Source organism: Lycium ferocissimum, chromosome 7 (assembly GCF_029784015.1).
Source record: "Lycium ferocissimum isolate CSIRO_LF1 chromosome 7, AGI_CSIRO_Lferr_CH_V1, whole genome shotgun sequence".
Classification (NCBI taxonomy): domain Eukaryota; kingdom Viridiplantae; phylum Streptophyta; class Magnoliopsida; order Solanales; family Solanaceae; genus Lycium; species Lycium ferocissimum.
Genome location: NC_081348.1, coordinates 41,680,323 through 41,695,300, shown reverse-complemented (window position 1 = coordinate 41,695,300; position 14,978 = coordinate 41,680,323). Strand labels below are relative to the sequence as shown.

The 14,978-nt window shown below is 40.9% G+C and overlaps 1 protein-coding gene across 1 annotated transcript; it reads right to left on the bottom strand.

The window, feature by feature from the left end:
• Nucleotides 1-7,432: 7,432 nt before the first annotated feature.
• On the bottom strand, nt 7,433-13,823 carry LOC132065107 (uncharacterized). Its single transcript, XM_059458348.1, has 5 exons — nt 13,362-13,823; nt 9,440-9,736; nt 8,835-9,053; nt 8,255-8,383; nt 7,433-7,831 (listed from the first exon to the last, which is right to left on the bottom strand). The coding sequence occupies exons 1-5, from the start codon at nt 13,623-13,625 to the stop codon at nt 7,613-7,615; spliced, it is 1,128 nt and encodes a 375-aa protein (XP_059314331.1). The 5' UTR covers nt 13,626-13,823; the 3' UTR covers nt 7,433-7,612.
• Between the last annotated feature and the right edge of the window lie 1,155 nt (nt 13,824-14,978).

Sequence of the window (14,978 nt, the reverse complement as noted above, 5' to 3'; positions counted from 1 at the left end):
ATAAATCATCCATTTTTTTTATGGTTGGCCTTATTGGTAGGGTGAATGCCCACACAAGTTGTGTTCAATTTTAATTGGAACAACATACGTGTGGGCCACAAGCAAGTGGAGATATTTAGTATGGCTTAAAAGATGACTTTCAAGTCATCTTTCTTCTTTGCACTTAGCCAAAATAAAAAGACCAAGAAGTTGAGAGACAACCCCAACCTCACGAAGCAAATTTCCTCCTTAAAAAAATCACCTCCCCTTCCAAGCCTTCAAAAATTAATTTCTTGGTGTTAACCCATTATTTTGAGGTCCCTAAGTAGCGTGAAGCATCGTTGGAGCGATCAACCTATTAATTTTTCATCTTTTGGAAACCCTAGCCTATTGGAAGTTCAAGAGAAAAAGGTAAGATTTGATCTTGTTTTTGTGTTATGAAGGTTATATTCATGTTGTAAACATTCATAATGGATAAAAAATCATGAAATATAGTATGTTGGAAGTGGGTTGTGTCTTAGGAGCTAGTAGTGTAAATGGGTGTTGAAAATAGAATTGATGAATTAATTAACGTATCGTGTTTGATTGTTGTAGTGGAGAAGAGAATAAAAAAAAATCATCAATATATGTATATGTGTGTAGTGGGCCGATATGGCCCCAATGTACGTCGAAGATCGCATTAATATCGCCTCGCGTTTTAGTTGTCGTCAATATGAATTCTAGTTTGAAAATGAGCATTTAATGACTTAAGATTGATGTTGAGATTGTGGGCTGGTTTAAGGCCTATTGTGCGTTGATGTAATTTGTATATTTTATGAAAATGATATCGTTATATGGGATCGTGATACAAAACATGACTTGAAAACGAGGAAAGTAAAAGCGGGGTCGCTTTGCCAGGGAATTTCGACCAACTTGGAGAAAAATTATGTGAATTGTTTAGAACGCTCGAATATTGTTGGTAAGGATTCGGGTTGATAATTGAATATGAGCTATATTGTGGCTTGAATGTGTCGTCGAATCGAATATTTGCAAAAGTTGTTAAATGATGTAAAGAGAGAGTTACTATTGTTATTTTGCCTTTTCGAATTGATGATCGATGTTGCTAGGTTGGTTATCGTGGTTGTCGTTGTCATGATTTTGAAGCAAAGTTAAATTCTCGGGATGGCTCATTTACAAGTGAAATGCCGCCGAATTTTCCGTAGAAGAATTTAAAGAATATGAATGGAATGGCTTAAGTGCCCTTAGCAATGTTTGGTATTCGTTGGCGTATTTGTAGACCTCTGGGAGCCCGAGGCGTAGATTGGGATCGACTTTAGATTGGCTATCTTGGGTGCGTACGAGGTATGTAAAGCAACCTTTCTTCTTTTCGCATGCCTTAGTTTTACATGCAGATTAGAGCACTTAAGTGGAATCTCCAAATTCGAAATCCGAGTGCATGACATGAACCTTATATAATTCTTGGCACTCTTATGCATGACTTGATAAGATTATGAACCATTATGTCTTCGAAAAGAAAAAGAATCGTTTTCCAAATGTTGCATAAAAAAGTTCGTTTAGAGAATTCCATAATTTTTGATGCCATATCTTTTGCATAAAGGCTCGGATTGCTCCAATAATTTTTATAGGAGTTTGCTTGATGTATAATGGGTATGTTTTTCATAAGCGGGCCCAGCTCGGGTCTATACTCGTCCGTGGGTCCCGCGACGCCCTTTTATGTAATTTCGATAACTTTGGAAAGAAAAGGTTGAAATTCTTTTTCCAATTTCAAATATGACTAGTTTACTTATCTTTTGGATTCTGACTATGATTTTACGCATATGACTCCTCACTACTCCGCTCGTGCCCTATGATATCGTTCGCCGGTTCCCGGGCCGGTTCTGTTGTCGTACGCATTATGATACATTCCGGTGTTATGCTGTGATTATGGTTCACCGAGCCCTCGCCGAGGGCCGGGTTCCACTTATGTTTGGCGTTATCGTGTTTGGCGTTATGCTTGTGTTGTGATGTGACGGGGATTCGGAGATTTGAAACTTTACGGTGTTGTCTTGTGTTATGGCGCCATCGACAGTGAGCGACCATATTTCGCATGCCCTATTTATGACTTGTATTTTGAAGTAACATTTTGATATTTTGGAAATGCATTTACTTTCGTACCTCTATTTCGATTTGATCTCGGATTGTACATTACACGCTTTGCATACTCGGTACATATTTCGTACCGACCCCTTTCTTCGGGGTGCGTTTCATGCCACGGTACGGACGCACGATTTGGTGATCGTTTAGGACACCCACTGTTATTTGGAGTGCTCCTCTCATTTTAAGCTTACATTTTTTTGGTATATATATTCGTCGGTTGTGTATATATTTGTTCATGGGTACGGCGGGGCCCGTCCCGTCATATGATTCTGTCGTACATTTGAGGTACGCGGGACATGTTTGTGGGTCGTGCCACCTCTTACCGTACGGTTGTGTTTGTATATGTTGTGTTTGGGCGATCCGCGCGCGGGCGTGACGGTCCCGCATGTATGTATATGTTGTGTTGGGCCCCGCGTGGCCTTTGTTGGTATTTTTTCTCGTGCGGGTTATTTTTGGATAGTCGGTAAAACAAAGGCTTCGCCGAAATTTTTAAATACGTATATATTTGAAACATAGCCTTGTCGGCTTCTGTTATATACTTGGATGCGTTTGATATAATTTGTGATAATGTTGGATAGGTGTGTTTGGGTGCCCAGATCGGGCACTAGTCACGGCCTACGGGGTTGGGTCGTGACAGATTACTTAGCCTTACGTCGCCCTTCTAAACATCTTGAAGTTGGTATCAGAGCGAAGGGTGAGCATTGTGAAGCTGAGTTGATATCACGTGTGATTGATATTAGCCACGGTGGATTGCGTCGGGTAGAAATGAAGCCATCAGAAGGTTCGATACGGCCGGTCGAGAGAAAGACGAGTGAAGCCACGGTTATGTTCGCCGTCACGTGAGCTAAATTTTTTTAAACATTGGTTGAATGTCGGCGCGAGAGATCACATCTTACGCAGGGAATGATATTCTTCGTGCCAATCGAATGGGTGAATCCGTCCTACTACGGTTACGAGGATTGGTTGCGCGTATTATGGCTAGAATGTGCTTTGTCGGCCGTGAACTACGACTTTCGGGATCGAGCCATTTCGCGGGTTGTTTTCGCCATCGTACGTGTTTTGGGAGTTGATTTTGGGGCATCTGGTTTGATTGAGGTATCTTCGAGATGTCTTAAAAATACGTGGGATCTACATTTTTTCGGAAGGGATTACATTGAAAACGCATGTTTGGTTGGCTTTTGCGCCGTGAGAGGATGGTCCGACTTAGTGCGTAGAGCGTGCCGTACGTACAGGGTATTATTGCAAGACGGGACGAACGGATAGTGGAGCTTAAATGTTCTTGATTGTGATGATCCATCGAGTTGGTAAACTGCGGTAGCGAGGGGCTAGCGACTTTCTTTGACGAGCATGGACTTGGGTAGAATGTCGAACTCGGTGAAGGTAGTGAGCGTTCCCGGAGGGTTCACGCTTGCGTGAGAAACTTGTCGGTTCAAGGGTAATACGGTCGTGTGATGCAACAAGTAAGGTTGTTGGCCATTTTGGAAAGAGGAAATAGAAAACAACAAATTTTCTTTCGAACGATGCGGGCTCCCCGTTGAGGAAAGGGACATGCCGATGGGTCGGGTGGTCGGGAAAAATGCCATGTTTGCCGGTCGAGCAACCGTGTTGTGGAGAGCTGCGAGCCATGGGACTATAAACTTTGGGATTGATCGTGGAGATCTAGAGGGGATGCGACGGACACATCGTTGAGTGTCTTTCCGGATGGATAGACTTGAGTATTGCTGAGGAGGCATTAGAAAACGTCCTTCGAGGTTGGACGTTATGGGGAAACGGACGCGCAGCCGTATGTGGTTGCAATGAATGGAAGGTGAGACCCTCGAAAACCATGTCGGACAAGTGGGCTTGGTACTGCAACATGGAGCAAGCTTGGCTTGCGGATTGGAGTGCTACGTTCGACGGGAGACGAGCTAGTAACACAAAGTTGGAGCTGCAAAGTTAGAGCGAGGCGTGCCAGTGGGCGCGGCAGCGTGAGAATGGCACGAGAGCGGGGATTAAGCACGGGATGATTGGTGTCTGATGAGGTGGAGGCAGCCACCATGTTTGTGAAATGGAAACAAACCATTTTAATGGGGACGAAAATCGAAGGGACCACTACTTTACGGTGGGGACGCGTAGACAAAAACCAAGGAGCGAGCCGTAGAACGGAGAGGCATTGTTGGTTAGAGATAATGGAATTGCGTGGAGCGAGAAGAGAACGGGTCGAACCGCGCGAGAAGCGGGAGATGCCAGAGGATGATGGACCACTTTGTAGGGAGGCAAAAGATGAATTGGGCAAAGCTGAGGCGAGGGCGGCAATGCTTAAGCCAAACCGAGCTTAGCGTGGGGAGGGCGGATGTGGAAATGTGTCGGAACCCTAGGTGGGGGCGATACGGGATTGGCCGAGGAGCGGTGTGCGCAATCACGAATGTGAGGGGAGCGAAGGTAAGTGGGGGTTAGCTAAGCTTCGAATTGGATGTGTTTCAAGTTTGAGAATGTGGTCCTTTCCGGAGGAGAGGGTCTTTGGGGTACCGACGACCGGGGAACCATAGAGATGGAACCAAGTGCGGGGTACACACGGGGATCGTAAGGAATACGGTGAGGGGTGGACGAGTTTGAGAACAAAGATGTTGTTGAATGGGTGAAGCTACCACTTTGAGGAAATGAAGTACTCACAGGGAGTACGTGAAGCTACGAAAAGCGGTGAAATGAGTACTCGCGTCGTGCAAGTGCCAAGACCAAAGTATGCAAGTGCCAAAGATACCACTGTGGAACGTGGGTCATGCAGGGGCCGTGTTAGACGTCAAAGGGGACAAGATTGGACCTGAAAAGCCGCTAGTGTCAGTGTGTGGGCAAGTTAACTTTGATTTATGGGGTCGAGACTCGATTTGTTTATGCAGCTGATATAGCGGGATCTTGCGGAGGAAAACGGACAAAGGACCATGAGGAAATGGTTGGCAAAGGTTGCCACATCGAGGGATGCCTACCTTGACAAGCAAGGAAAAGTGTCTTCCACTTTTAGTGGGGGAGTGTTCGCCTATGAAGAGGCGTTGGGCCAATATGAAAATTGAAGGACGATTGTCTTCTGAAGTGAACGGTAAAAAGGGGCTGCAAAGGTCGCAGTGGGACTGTGGAAGTCGCACCAATGGGTGCTATGTTGAAATTACCAAGAAGGGAGACAAAGGTTCCGGATCGGATGGGGCGCGTGAGGAACATGGTGTGGATGGCAAGCGTGTCACCACAAAGTTAGCCACCATAGGGTACAAGTGCGGAGGCAACTTTCCAAGTGGGGTGCAGTGGCACGCTTGGGAGAAACTAGGGAGGAGAAGTGCATGGGGCACGACTCCGGTTTTAAGAGGAGACGAGATGGGTGTTAGACCCCGAAGGACTAAGGAAGGGGATGTGAGACCCCGAGGGGGCAGGCTTCCGGGTTGAGCGTGGACGTGTCTATGTCATCGAGGACGATGACGAGCTTGAGTGGGGGGAGAATGTTACGGGGGGCCCGTTGTGCCTTGGCGCCCGTAGCCCGCGCGCGCGCCCGGAGGGCCAAGCGAGTGTCGGTCGTGCGGGGAGACGTGCGCGGTGGTGTCGGCCGTGCGCGCGGCGGTGTCGGCCGTGCGCGCGGACGGGGGTCGTGCGCGCGCGCGGTGGTCGGCCATGCGCCCGGGCGAGGAGTCGGCCGCGCGGCGGGTGTCGGTCGTGCGCGGGCGACGTGCGCACGACAAGGGGCTCCGACGGGCGAGAGTCGATAAGCATCTAGAGATGCTCTATGGCATATTATAAGAGTGCCCGAGGAAGTTTAGCAAGGATGCAGGGATGAGCCCGTGGGCCGTCGGCGGACGAGGCACGCGCGCGGCAGGTGTCGGTCCGTGCGTTTCCGAGCTATGGATGGAATCTTGGGATTTGGGGTGAGAGGACACGCCCTGGATGTTATGGAATGTGCTTACCAAGTTTGGCGTCATTTGAAGATCGTTTACCTAAGGGCCCTTGACTTAGCCGAGGAGCGGTGTCGGTGTCAAAGCTCCCGAAGGCTATATCTCGTTCCGCGAGTATGGGGATGAGATGAAACTTCATGGAGGGTGAAGGAAGTCAAGAGAAAAAGAGTTAGGAACGGACGGCGCCTCGTTGGAGTTCGGGAGAGTGAGAAAGGCCTATTGTGATTCTGCGGCAAAATGATGTCCGGTGTTAGAACTTGGGTTTTTCTTTTTAAAGCATATATAAGGGGCGCGAGGTGTCTACGGCTCGGCCCGGCCTCCGTGCGTCTTTGTCGGCCGGTCGCACCAAGTGAGCAACCTTGAGGGAGGACCTCGAGGCGCCCTAGGCATCTCGTAGGGTGTCCTAGGTATCCCCGTACGGTTAGGGGACTCTGGACGACGTCGTGCTGCGGGCCGCGTTGGCGCAAGAAAACGAGTGCGGAGGAGCTTCGACGTAGGAACCGATTATGCCCGCGGGCTATCTTTATGGATGTTAAAGACCTCGTGCCGATTGAGTACTGAGGCACCACTCGAAGCCTCGTGTATTGACTTGTGAGCTTGGCTTGGGTTCGGCCGCACCAGCGGTCCGTGGCCCTGAACGTGCGGTTGTGGGGTGACGCCGCACTACGAGGGATGGAAGTATGTTGCGAGGGCTATGTTTGCCAATGCCATGGGACAACCGTAGGCACGGAAAGAGGACCGCACCAGACAAAGGCCAAGGATTGGAAGTTGCTCCACTCGGGCGCGACACAAGGCAAGTGTCAAGCTTGAGGATAGGACTGTGCGCGCAGGAGCGACGCTCAGTGCCAGGCGAGGGACACGCATGTCCGTAGCCAACCCAAAGTGGCGCGCGTAGGCGAGACCCGGCCATGAGATGCGCCACGAGAGTATGATAGCGAGACAAGGCCGAAGCCGACATCGAACGGGCGAGACAAGGAAGCTAAGCCTCCGAGGCCAAGCTTCACCATAGGCATGGGGTCGTGCCAAGAAAACTGGGATAAGGAAAGGGCCGGCTTGTAGTCAGGGTGGGACTACGAGCGCCACGGGCTGTTGTGTGCCGGCGCCGCTAGGAAGGAGTCGGCCCGTGACAAATATCATGACATCTTTCCATATTTAATAACAATATAACTTCATACATAACCTTATTGAAATGATTTATAGCTACAATAATTTTTTATAACTTATTTTAGCTCACAAGTTTCAAAAGTCTTTCTTTTTCTCTTAAATTCCATGTCAATCAAACACCTTCACATAAATTAAATTGGGTCGGAGGGAGTAGTAACTATGATGATAGTCTATGCTTCTGGTTTATTGGAATGTGGTTGTACTGGCTAAATTACTCTGCCAATAGTTGATGATATTTAAAGTATTATGAGAATAAGACTACTCATTCAAACTTTAAGGTATTCAGAGACCTCATGTCACAGTTAATTTGCTCAAATGGATGCGGTATTAGTAAGGCAGTATCTCTCAGCCTTTAATTTCTAACAGAAATTTACATAATACATCCCCTGTTATTCTTTTTGTTCTAGTTTCCATAAGATCAGTTACATCTCAGAATTAGACGGAGGCTGCAAGAGTGTAGAGGAAGAAGCCAGAGGCTCGTGCACGACAGAGTTCGTGGACACTGAAACTGGATTTCCTTCTAATTGCAGCATCATGCTGCCAAGAATTTCTGTCAACAACTTCTTGAACTCTTCCTCTTTAACCATCTTTCCGTCATCAGCATCAAGCATCTTACACACCTCTTTGACGACCTTATCCATCTGCAAAGGGAGATACAACTATATCATACACAACATTATACATTCATATAAAATATAAAGGGGATAATTACATGTTGGACCGCTCAAAAGAATAATATCTAGAAAATGTATAGGTTTTGTATATTAAATATAAATATACATATTGTACACACAAAATATACATATAAATATACATATTGTACACACAAAATATACATATAATATACATCAATGTATAGGTTTTATATATTTTGGCTAGCGCTCGCAATTAATTTTGGCCAACGGGCCAAAAGGGAAAAAAACCTTCATAAAATAAGATAACTACATGTAACTATCCATAAAAAGTGAGATTTGTAACTTGAAAAATAAGATAGATTAGGGGCTAATATGTTAAAAATGCAAATACTGTTAGTGCATATAGTTAAATCCTTAACGGACAAAGACCTGGTCAACAGCACCAATGGGAGGTAAACCAGCTGATGGTGCAACAACATCGAGTGCAACTCGTAGGTATTCCTTTGACATTTTCCCATGGCGATCTCTGGGTACAGTCTTTAAGGCAGAATCCAGCGTCTGCACCATAGGTAAACAACAAAGGTTCAGTGACAGTCTGAAGAGAACTAAAAGTTGCTCATTTTCGGCAAACTTAAGAATCAAAACTGCTCAGTTGATACTTAAGAGACTAATTTGAGCCTAGTATCAAAGACTAGGGACCATTTTTGTCATTTTCTCCAACTTATGTAAAAGTAAGGGTTTTTGTTGCAATAAGTGGTAGTTTAGTGGCGATTTGTGTAGTCACCTCGGAAAGTAATATTTTAGTCGTGTATACTTAGGTTGCCACGAAATATAGGCTAAACTTTTGTTTCTAGCTAAAAGGGGAATTTATGACGACCCTCACGCCACTAGGAAAAGTCTATTGTGGCGACTTCTCCACTTTCTGTAACGACTTTAGTTGCTACAAAAGTCTCATTTCTTGTAGTACGATTTACTATTGTGTTACTAGGTCGATATACTACTTACATACCTTATCCAATTCAAACTTGTTAGACAATAGTCTTTTAATTCCACTTCCATCAAATGTGTTCTCGCTGTGAGCAACAATCACCGGCTGCTCCTTGAGACGTTGAGCAGCACTCTCTGCAACTTTCTTAAATTCAGCCAAAAATGTCTCTTGTGAAACAGGTTGCTCGTTAGATGCTCCAATGCAGGATTCAACTACTGGCTCCACCACATTACTCATTACCTACAGAGCAAGATAATAACAAAGTAATGTGCCCTATTAATTCGCAAAGAACTCATCACGAATATAAACGTGTAACAAAGAAGTTAACCTGGTATAGTAAGCAGTAAATGAATCAGTTAGCAATCACAAATTAGCAAGGTAAGAATAGATATCACGCATAATGTTTCTTATCGCCTGAGCCTCTATTAGAGGGGCATTATGAAGAAAAGTTTATGTACACTGACAGTTTAAAAGATTTTTACACTACAAGTGTAAATTTCTCTGCAGGTTACCAATTTTAAGTGACCTGATAGTATAAAATTACTTTAGACTGTCAGTATATATTAGTTAACAATGCTTGAAAGTATGGGCTGAATGTAAGCCGTTAGAGAGAACAAATGAACTACCCATGAATCTGATGCAGGAGGCATCCCCTGATCAACCGTAAGTTTCTCAAAAGCCTTGATGATGTAATCTTTAAGGGATCCATCAGGCAGTTCTATCTCAGAGAACATGGAAAGCGTCTCTGGTTCGAATGAAGGACTTTTAACGAACTCAAGAAGGTCTTCGCCATCCATACGAAGGAGTACAATAGGATCTCGCTTTAAACCAGCAGCCATGCCTAGTAAAATATCTGAAAGAACCTCTTTAAACTCAGTCTTGCTTACTTTCTCTTGCTTTCCATGTGTGAATTCTTGAAGAACCTAACTCACAACAAGTTCACTAATCAGAATTAGATTATATAGGTTAATAACAGAAAGAGGTAACAATATAATTCTGTATTTAGCGAAGAATTTAACTTCTAAACACTGACAGTGTAAAAGACGCGATCGGTTTTAGCATGCCCCTGAGAATGATCCTTTATTTAGACTCACACCTATATCCTAATTGACAAACGAGATACGTGGGAAAATAGAAACCTTCTTTCTTTGATTTGAAGCAAGATTTTTTGAAAGTAACAATTCCATTTAGTTCGCTTTCAGAAAACTTGCTCGGCGCCACGAATTTGATATCGTTAATTGTCAATTCAGCTTTTAATTTGTGCGCAGAAAGGTGATACTTACTATTCTGGATTGTGCTAATCACACAAAATTGACTAGTTAGGTATGTTTAGTTACATCATCACCCAACTTAATTAGACTTTTTTACTTTCTTTATGTAACAGCTAGTTAAAGAGAGGGGATTTTTTTAAAAAAAAAATCAGTAAAATAAGAGAGGATGTTTAGATCTTAAGGTGATTAAACAAAACTGTTTTGGTACAGAGATGCAAAATCCCCAAAATATTAAGCTTTACTTTGGTCAAAAGCTTTAACTAACTGCTTTGCCTGCATTTTCAACCAAATTCTATCTGTCTATTTCATCATTTTCAGCAAATTAAAAATAAATTTAAAAACATTTCTAGGTGATCTCTATTACTTTCTCATTAGTGATTCCAAATAGATAAGGAAAAAAGTAGGGGAAAAAAAAAGAAGAAACAAAGAACATTAAATAAAGTCAGAAAAACTCGAATGGCAAGATCCCCAAAAGTTGATCAAAAGATATAGATGATTATTATGGAGATTTCAGATGATTTTAACTAGGATTTAAGTTATATGTAGGTAAGTGCAATTTTTTTTTTATTTTTTTTTTAACAATATTACTGCAATTTAACTGGATAAGCACTGATTATTTTATTTTTCAGGTTACGATATCAAAATTAACGTCAACTTAAGTGCACCTAGGAATAAGGTGCAGAAATCTCTACAAGGATTTTCAACAACAGCATGAAGAAGAAAAAACTAGTTACTGTTGTGTAGTAGATTCCAGATATTAATGTATATCCAAAGTTAAAAAATACTCAAGTAAGAGCAATTTTAACCAAATTCATATCATGACGTTGAAAATTGATAGTCAAACAAATGAGATCACATACTACAAAATATGAAAACTTGGACCGTTGAATAAAAAACAGAGAAAACAAACGAACAGTCCAGAAGAGTCAGTTTGAGTTGCTGTCCCAGCTCAAGCACTGTATTCATTAAACATCTGGCCTCTTACGGTCCCATACCACTACCACTTTTGCAATTTGCATTTACGATTTCAACCCATAATTAACCAAAAAAAAAAAAAAATATATATATATATATATATATATATATATATATATATTTACAGGTGTCGACTATGTGCTAGCACCAATAAAGTGGGTGAGAATTATGAGAGATCACGGTTCAAAATTCAGCTGAGACTGAAATGTCAAAAATACCCCTTCTACTTTGAAAAAAGAGCTAAAAAATATTCTCAATTACAAATTTGGATTAAAAATACCCCTCCCGTCATTTCAATTTTCAAATATACCCCTATCTTAACGAAAATCCCCAACATAATCCGATTTTATTTTTAAACCCGTTTCATTTAGGCACATTTAAATAAAAAATTCGTATTGGGTTACGCTCACTATGTCTAGTAGCTCCAGATGTAGTACTCGAAAACAAGTTGATCGTATATGAATTTTTTATGTAGTTAGGTTAAATTTAAATGGAGCGCGTTTAAAAATAAAATCGAGTTATGTTGAAAATTTCCGTTAAGACAGAGATATATTTGAAAATTTTAATAACGAGAGGAGTATTTTTTATTTAAATTTATAATGAATGATATTTTTAACCTTTTTTTCAAAGTAGAGGGACATTTTTTATCCTTTTCCCTTATTTAAATCGTGGCGGACAAAGTTTATATGTATTAACAAGAAGTTGATTAGTAGATACCAAATAGTCGAGTTGCAGGCAAGTAAACCTAAACGCCCTATTACTGTCGTAATCTTTTTTGGAAAAGAAAGATTTGCCTACAGTTTTTACCTTTGTACTTGCATCATTCCCATGTTCCACTAGGCCGGCACTTGGTTAAAAATGGAATTTAGCGAGAAATGCAAAGATTATAACTTTATCAAAAGAATGAAGAAACAAAGAAACCAACAAAAGCAGAGGTGATTCACGATTTAAATAGGGTCAAAAATGCCCCTTTGAAAAAGGGCTAAAAATATCCTCCAAATTAATTTTAGGTAAAAAATATCCCTCCCATCATTAAAATTTTCAAAATATATCTATCTTAATCAAATACGCAACATAACCGACATTTCATTTTTTTTCAATCTATTTAAAACCGACCCAACTAAATAAAAAACGCATATGGATTGCCCAGTCTTGTGCCTAGTGGCTTCAGATGTAGAACTCGGAAATAAATTAGTCGCATATGAATTTTTTATATAGTTGAATCGATTTTAAATGAAGCGGGTTTAAAAATAAAATTAGGTTAGGTTGCGAATTTCCGTTAAGATGAAAATTTTAATGACGGAAGAAGTATTTTTTACCCAAAATTAGTTCGAAGGATATTTTTAACCCTTTTTCCAAAGTAAAGGTTAAGAAGCCATGTATATTTTTAAAGTATGGTTTCATATCTACTACAATTTTGATGATTTTTTAACATAAATTTATATTCTACATAAGAAAATAGTGGATTCAGATGAACCTGGTGAGGTTGCATCCGCCTCAAAGCATGACCAAACACACAACTTATAAGGGGTATGTTCCAAAAAGGAGAGTTTAAATACACGATCAATATAAACCTTCTTAAAATATGAAATTGTAGTCTTGAATTTTACCTATTATTCTAAGTCAATTTTACCTTATACTTAGTAAAAAAGAAAAACATATACACGGTGGTACACCAAACTTAAATTCAAAAAAAAAAAAGAAGGAAGAGAAATAGTTCGAGTGAACTATTAAGTAGGCTTCATTCTTGATTCACAAATAAGAAAAATTAATTGAACCATTTACCACCTCATTTATCATATTTCAACTAAGGAAGCATAAAATAAAAAGGAGGGTATCACCCTTTGGGTGTGGCCGACTAGTCACCGAAATGGAAGGAGAATTATGAAGTGTGAGGTTCAAATTTCGGCGAAGATAAAAATACTGTGCGATTTTTCCCATTTGTTTAAGTTTTGATGGACAATGTTATCCAAGACATGTTCACGTATTCATTTGGAGCGTCACTAACTAGAATTTTTACGAGAAAGATCGCGTAACATAAAAAAAAATATATATATGATGAAACTAAAGGGCTAAAACATAGTATATATACATAAAATAATGTTTTTTTTTTTGTATTTATCCAGTGTAATTTTTCAACGAAAGGTGTCGCTTGACACCGCTTGTAGCTCCACTTGTTGCACCTGGAGGGATAAACAAAGATCTCGTGGAATTAATTAGTGATACTGAATCGTGGCTCAACAACCCAGTTATCGGAAAAACAAAACGAAAATAGAGAGACTATTTAGCAGTAAGAAAGTACCTCAGAGTAGATATGATCAGATTCAGGAGAAGAACCTTGAGCAGGTAAACCAAGAGCAACACCAATATCAGCAACAGCAGGTTGTAACTCGTTAACTGAAAGTTTGCCGTCTTGGTCTATGTCTAGTTCTTGAAACTTATGATCTACAAAGTTACTAAACACAGCCTCATTTCCAACTAACTTCATTATATCTGAACCGTCCATCACCTGACTCTCACTCCCACTACTTTTCATCTTCATCACTTCTTCATTTTTCTCCTCCATTTTTAGCCTTTAATTTAATTTCCTTGTCAACAACACCTCACTTTCTCGTGACTAAGTTTCTTTTCTCTTCCAAAAAGGTTGCGTCTCAAATCAATGTATATTATGAGTTGTTTCGCAAAGCAGTTTCTTTTGAGTGAGAGTTCTAGAGAAAAATATGTGACAAAATGATAAAATGGTCCCTTCTTTTGGTAGTAGGTTCAAAGTAGTCTTTTAAGTATTTTAATCCTGTAATTTTGTCAAACTTGAACATTTTTTGTCTGCGCCTGATATTTATCAAATTAAATTCTGATTGTTAAACTTAATCGGAATTGTTTTAAAATAAAATAAAAATTGACGGAAGCTCGTATTTAGAAGTACAGATTTTATAGTTTATGTTATTTTTTGATCTATTTCATGAATCTAGTGCAATTTGGAGGTGTAAATCATGATTTTTTTTTAATCTATATTTTGTGTTTGGCGTAGTGTTTTCAGGAATTTTGACTGATATTTCTGGTGTTTTGGGTTAAAGAAGATTTTTACAGTATCAATTAAATTTAACAATCAGAGTATGATCAAGCGAAAAATAAAAAAGACTATGATAAATTTAAAAGATCAAAACTGTTCAACTAATACTTAAATAAAAAAGAGCTAAGAGACAATTTTTTGATAAATTTAAAAGAGTATGATAAAGCGGAAATAAAAAAGACTCATTTTGATAAATTTAAAAGATCAAAACTGTTCAACTAACACTTAAGATATTTATTTTGAACCTACTTATTTAAAGCTAAGAGACAATTTTTATCAATTTCTCAAAAAGAAGTTATACTTATGTGGTTGGGACAGCTGGGGCGGTTAGGGTGGGCACTGGTACGAAGTCTTTGTGACCTCATGCCCTTTGAAATACTATGGTCTGTCTATGGTCGGTCCTTTAACATGTGACGCGTGTCCGCTTTTTACGGGGCGCGTTACCGTAGTGTACACGTAATTTGTTTCTCGTTGGCCAGGCCTTAAAGTTAGTGGGCCGGGTGAGATGCCGTTTTGGATTCCTTGGGCTTTGTTTTTTGTGGCTTCGTACTTGTGAGCTGGACTTGTCAAGAATAATGGACTGATGCTTTGCGTATTTGTACCGGAAAATTTTGACGCGTGCTTTATGAACATTCTTCCACCTGCAAAGTAAAATATCGGGGGTTGAACCCAGCATTGTATTCGGCTGGAAGGGCAAAATTTGCTTTTTCCTTTAAGGATTCAACAATCGCAAAAAAATGTTTTGGATTCCTTGGGCTTTGTTTTTTGTGGCTTCGACATACTGGACCAAGAAAATGGACTGATGCTTTGCGTATTTGTACCGGAAAATTTTGACGCGTGCTTTATGAA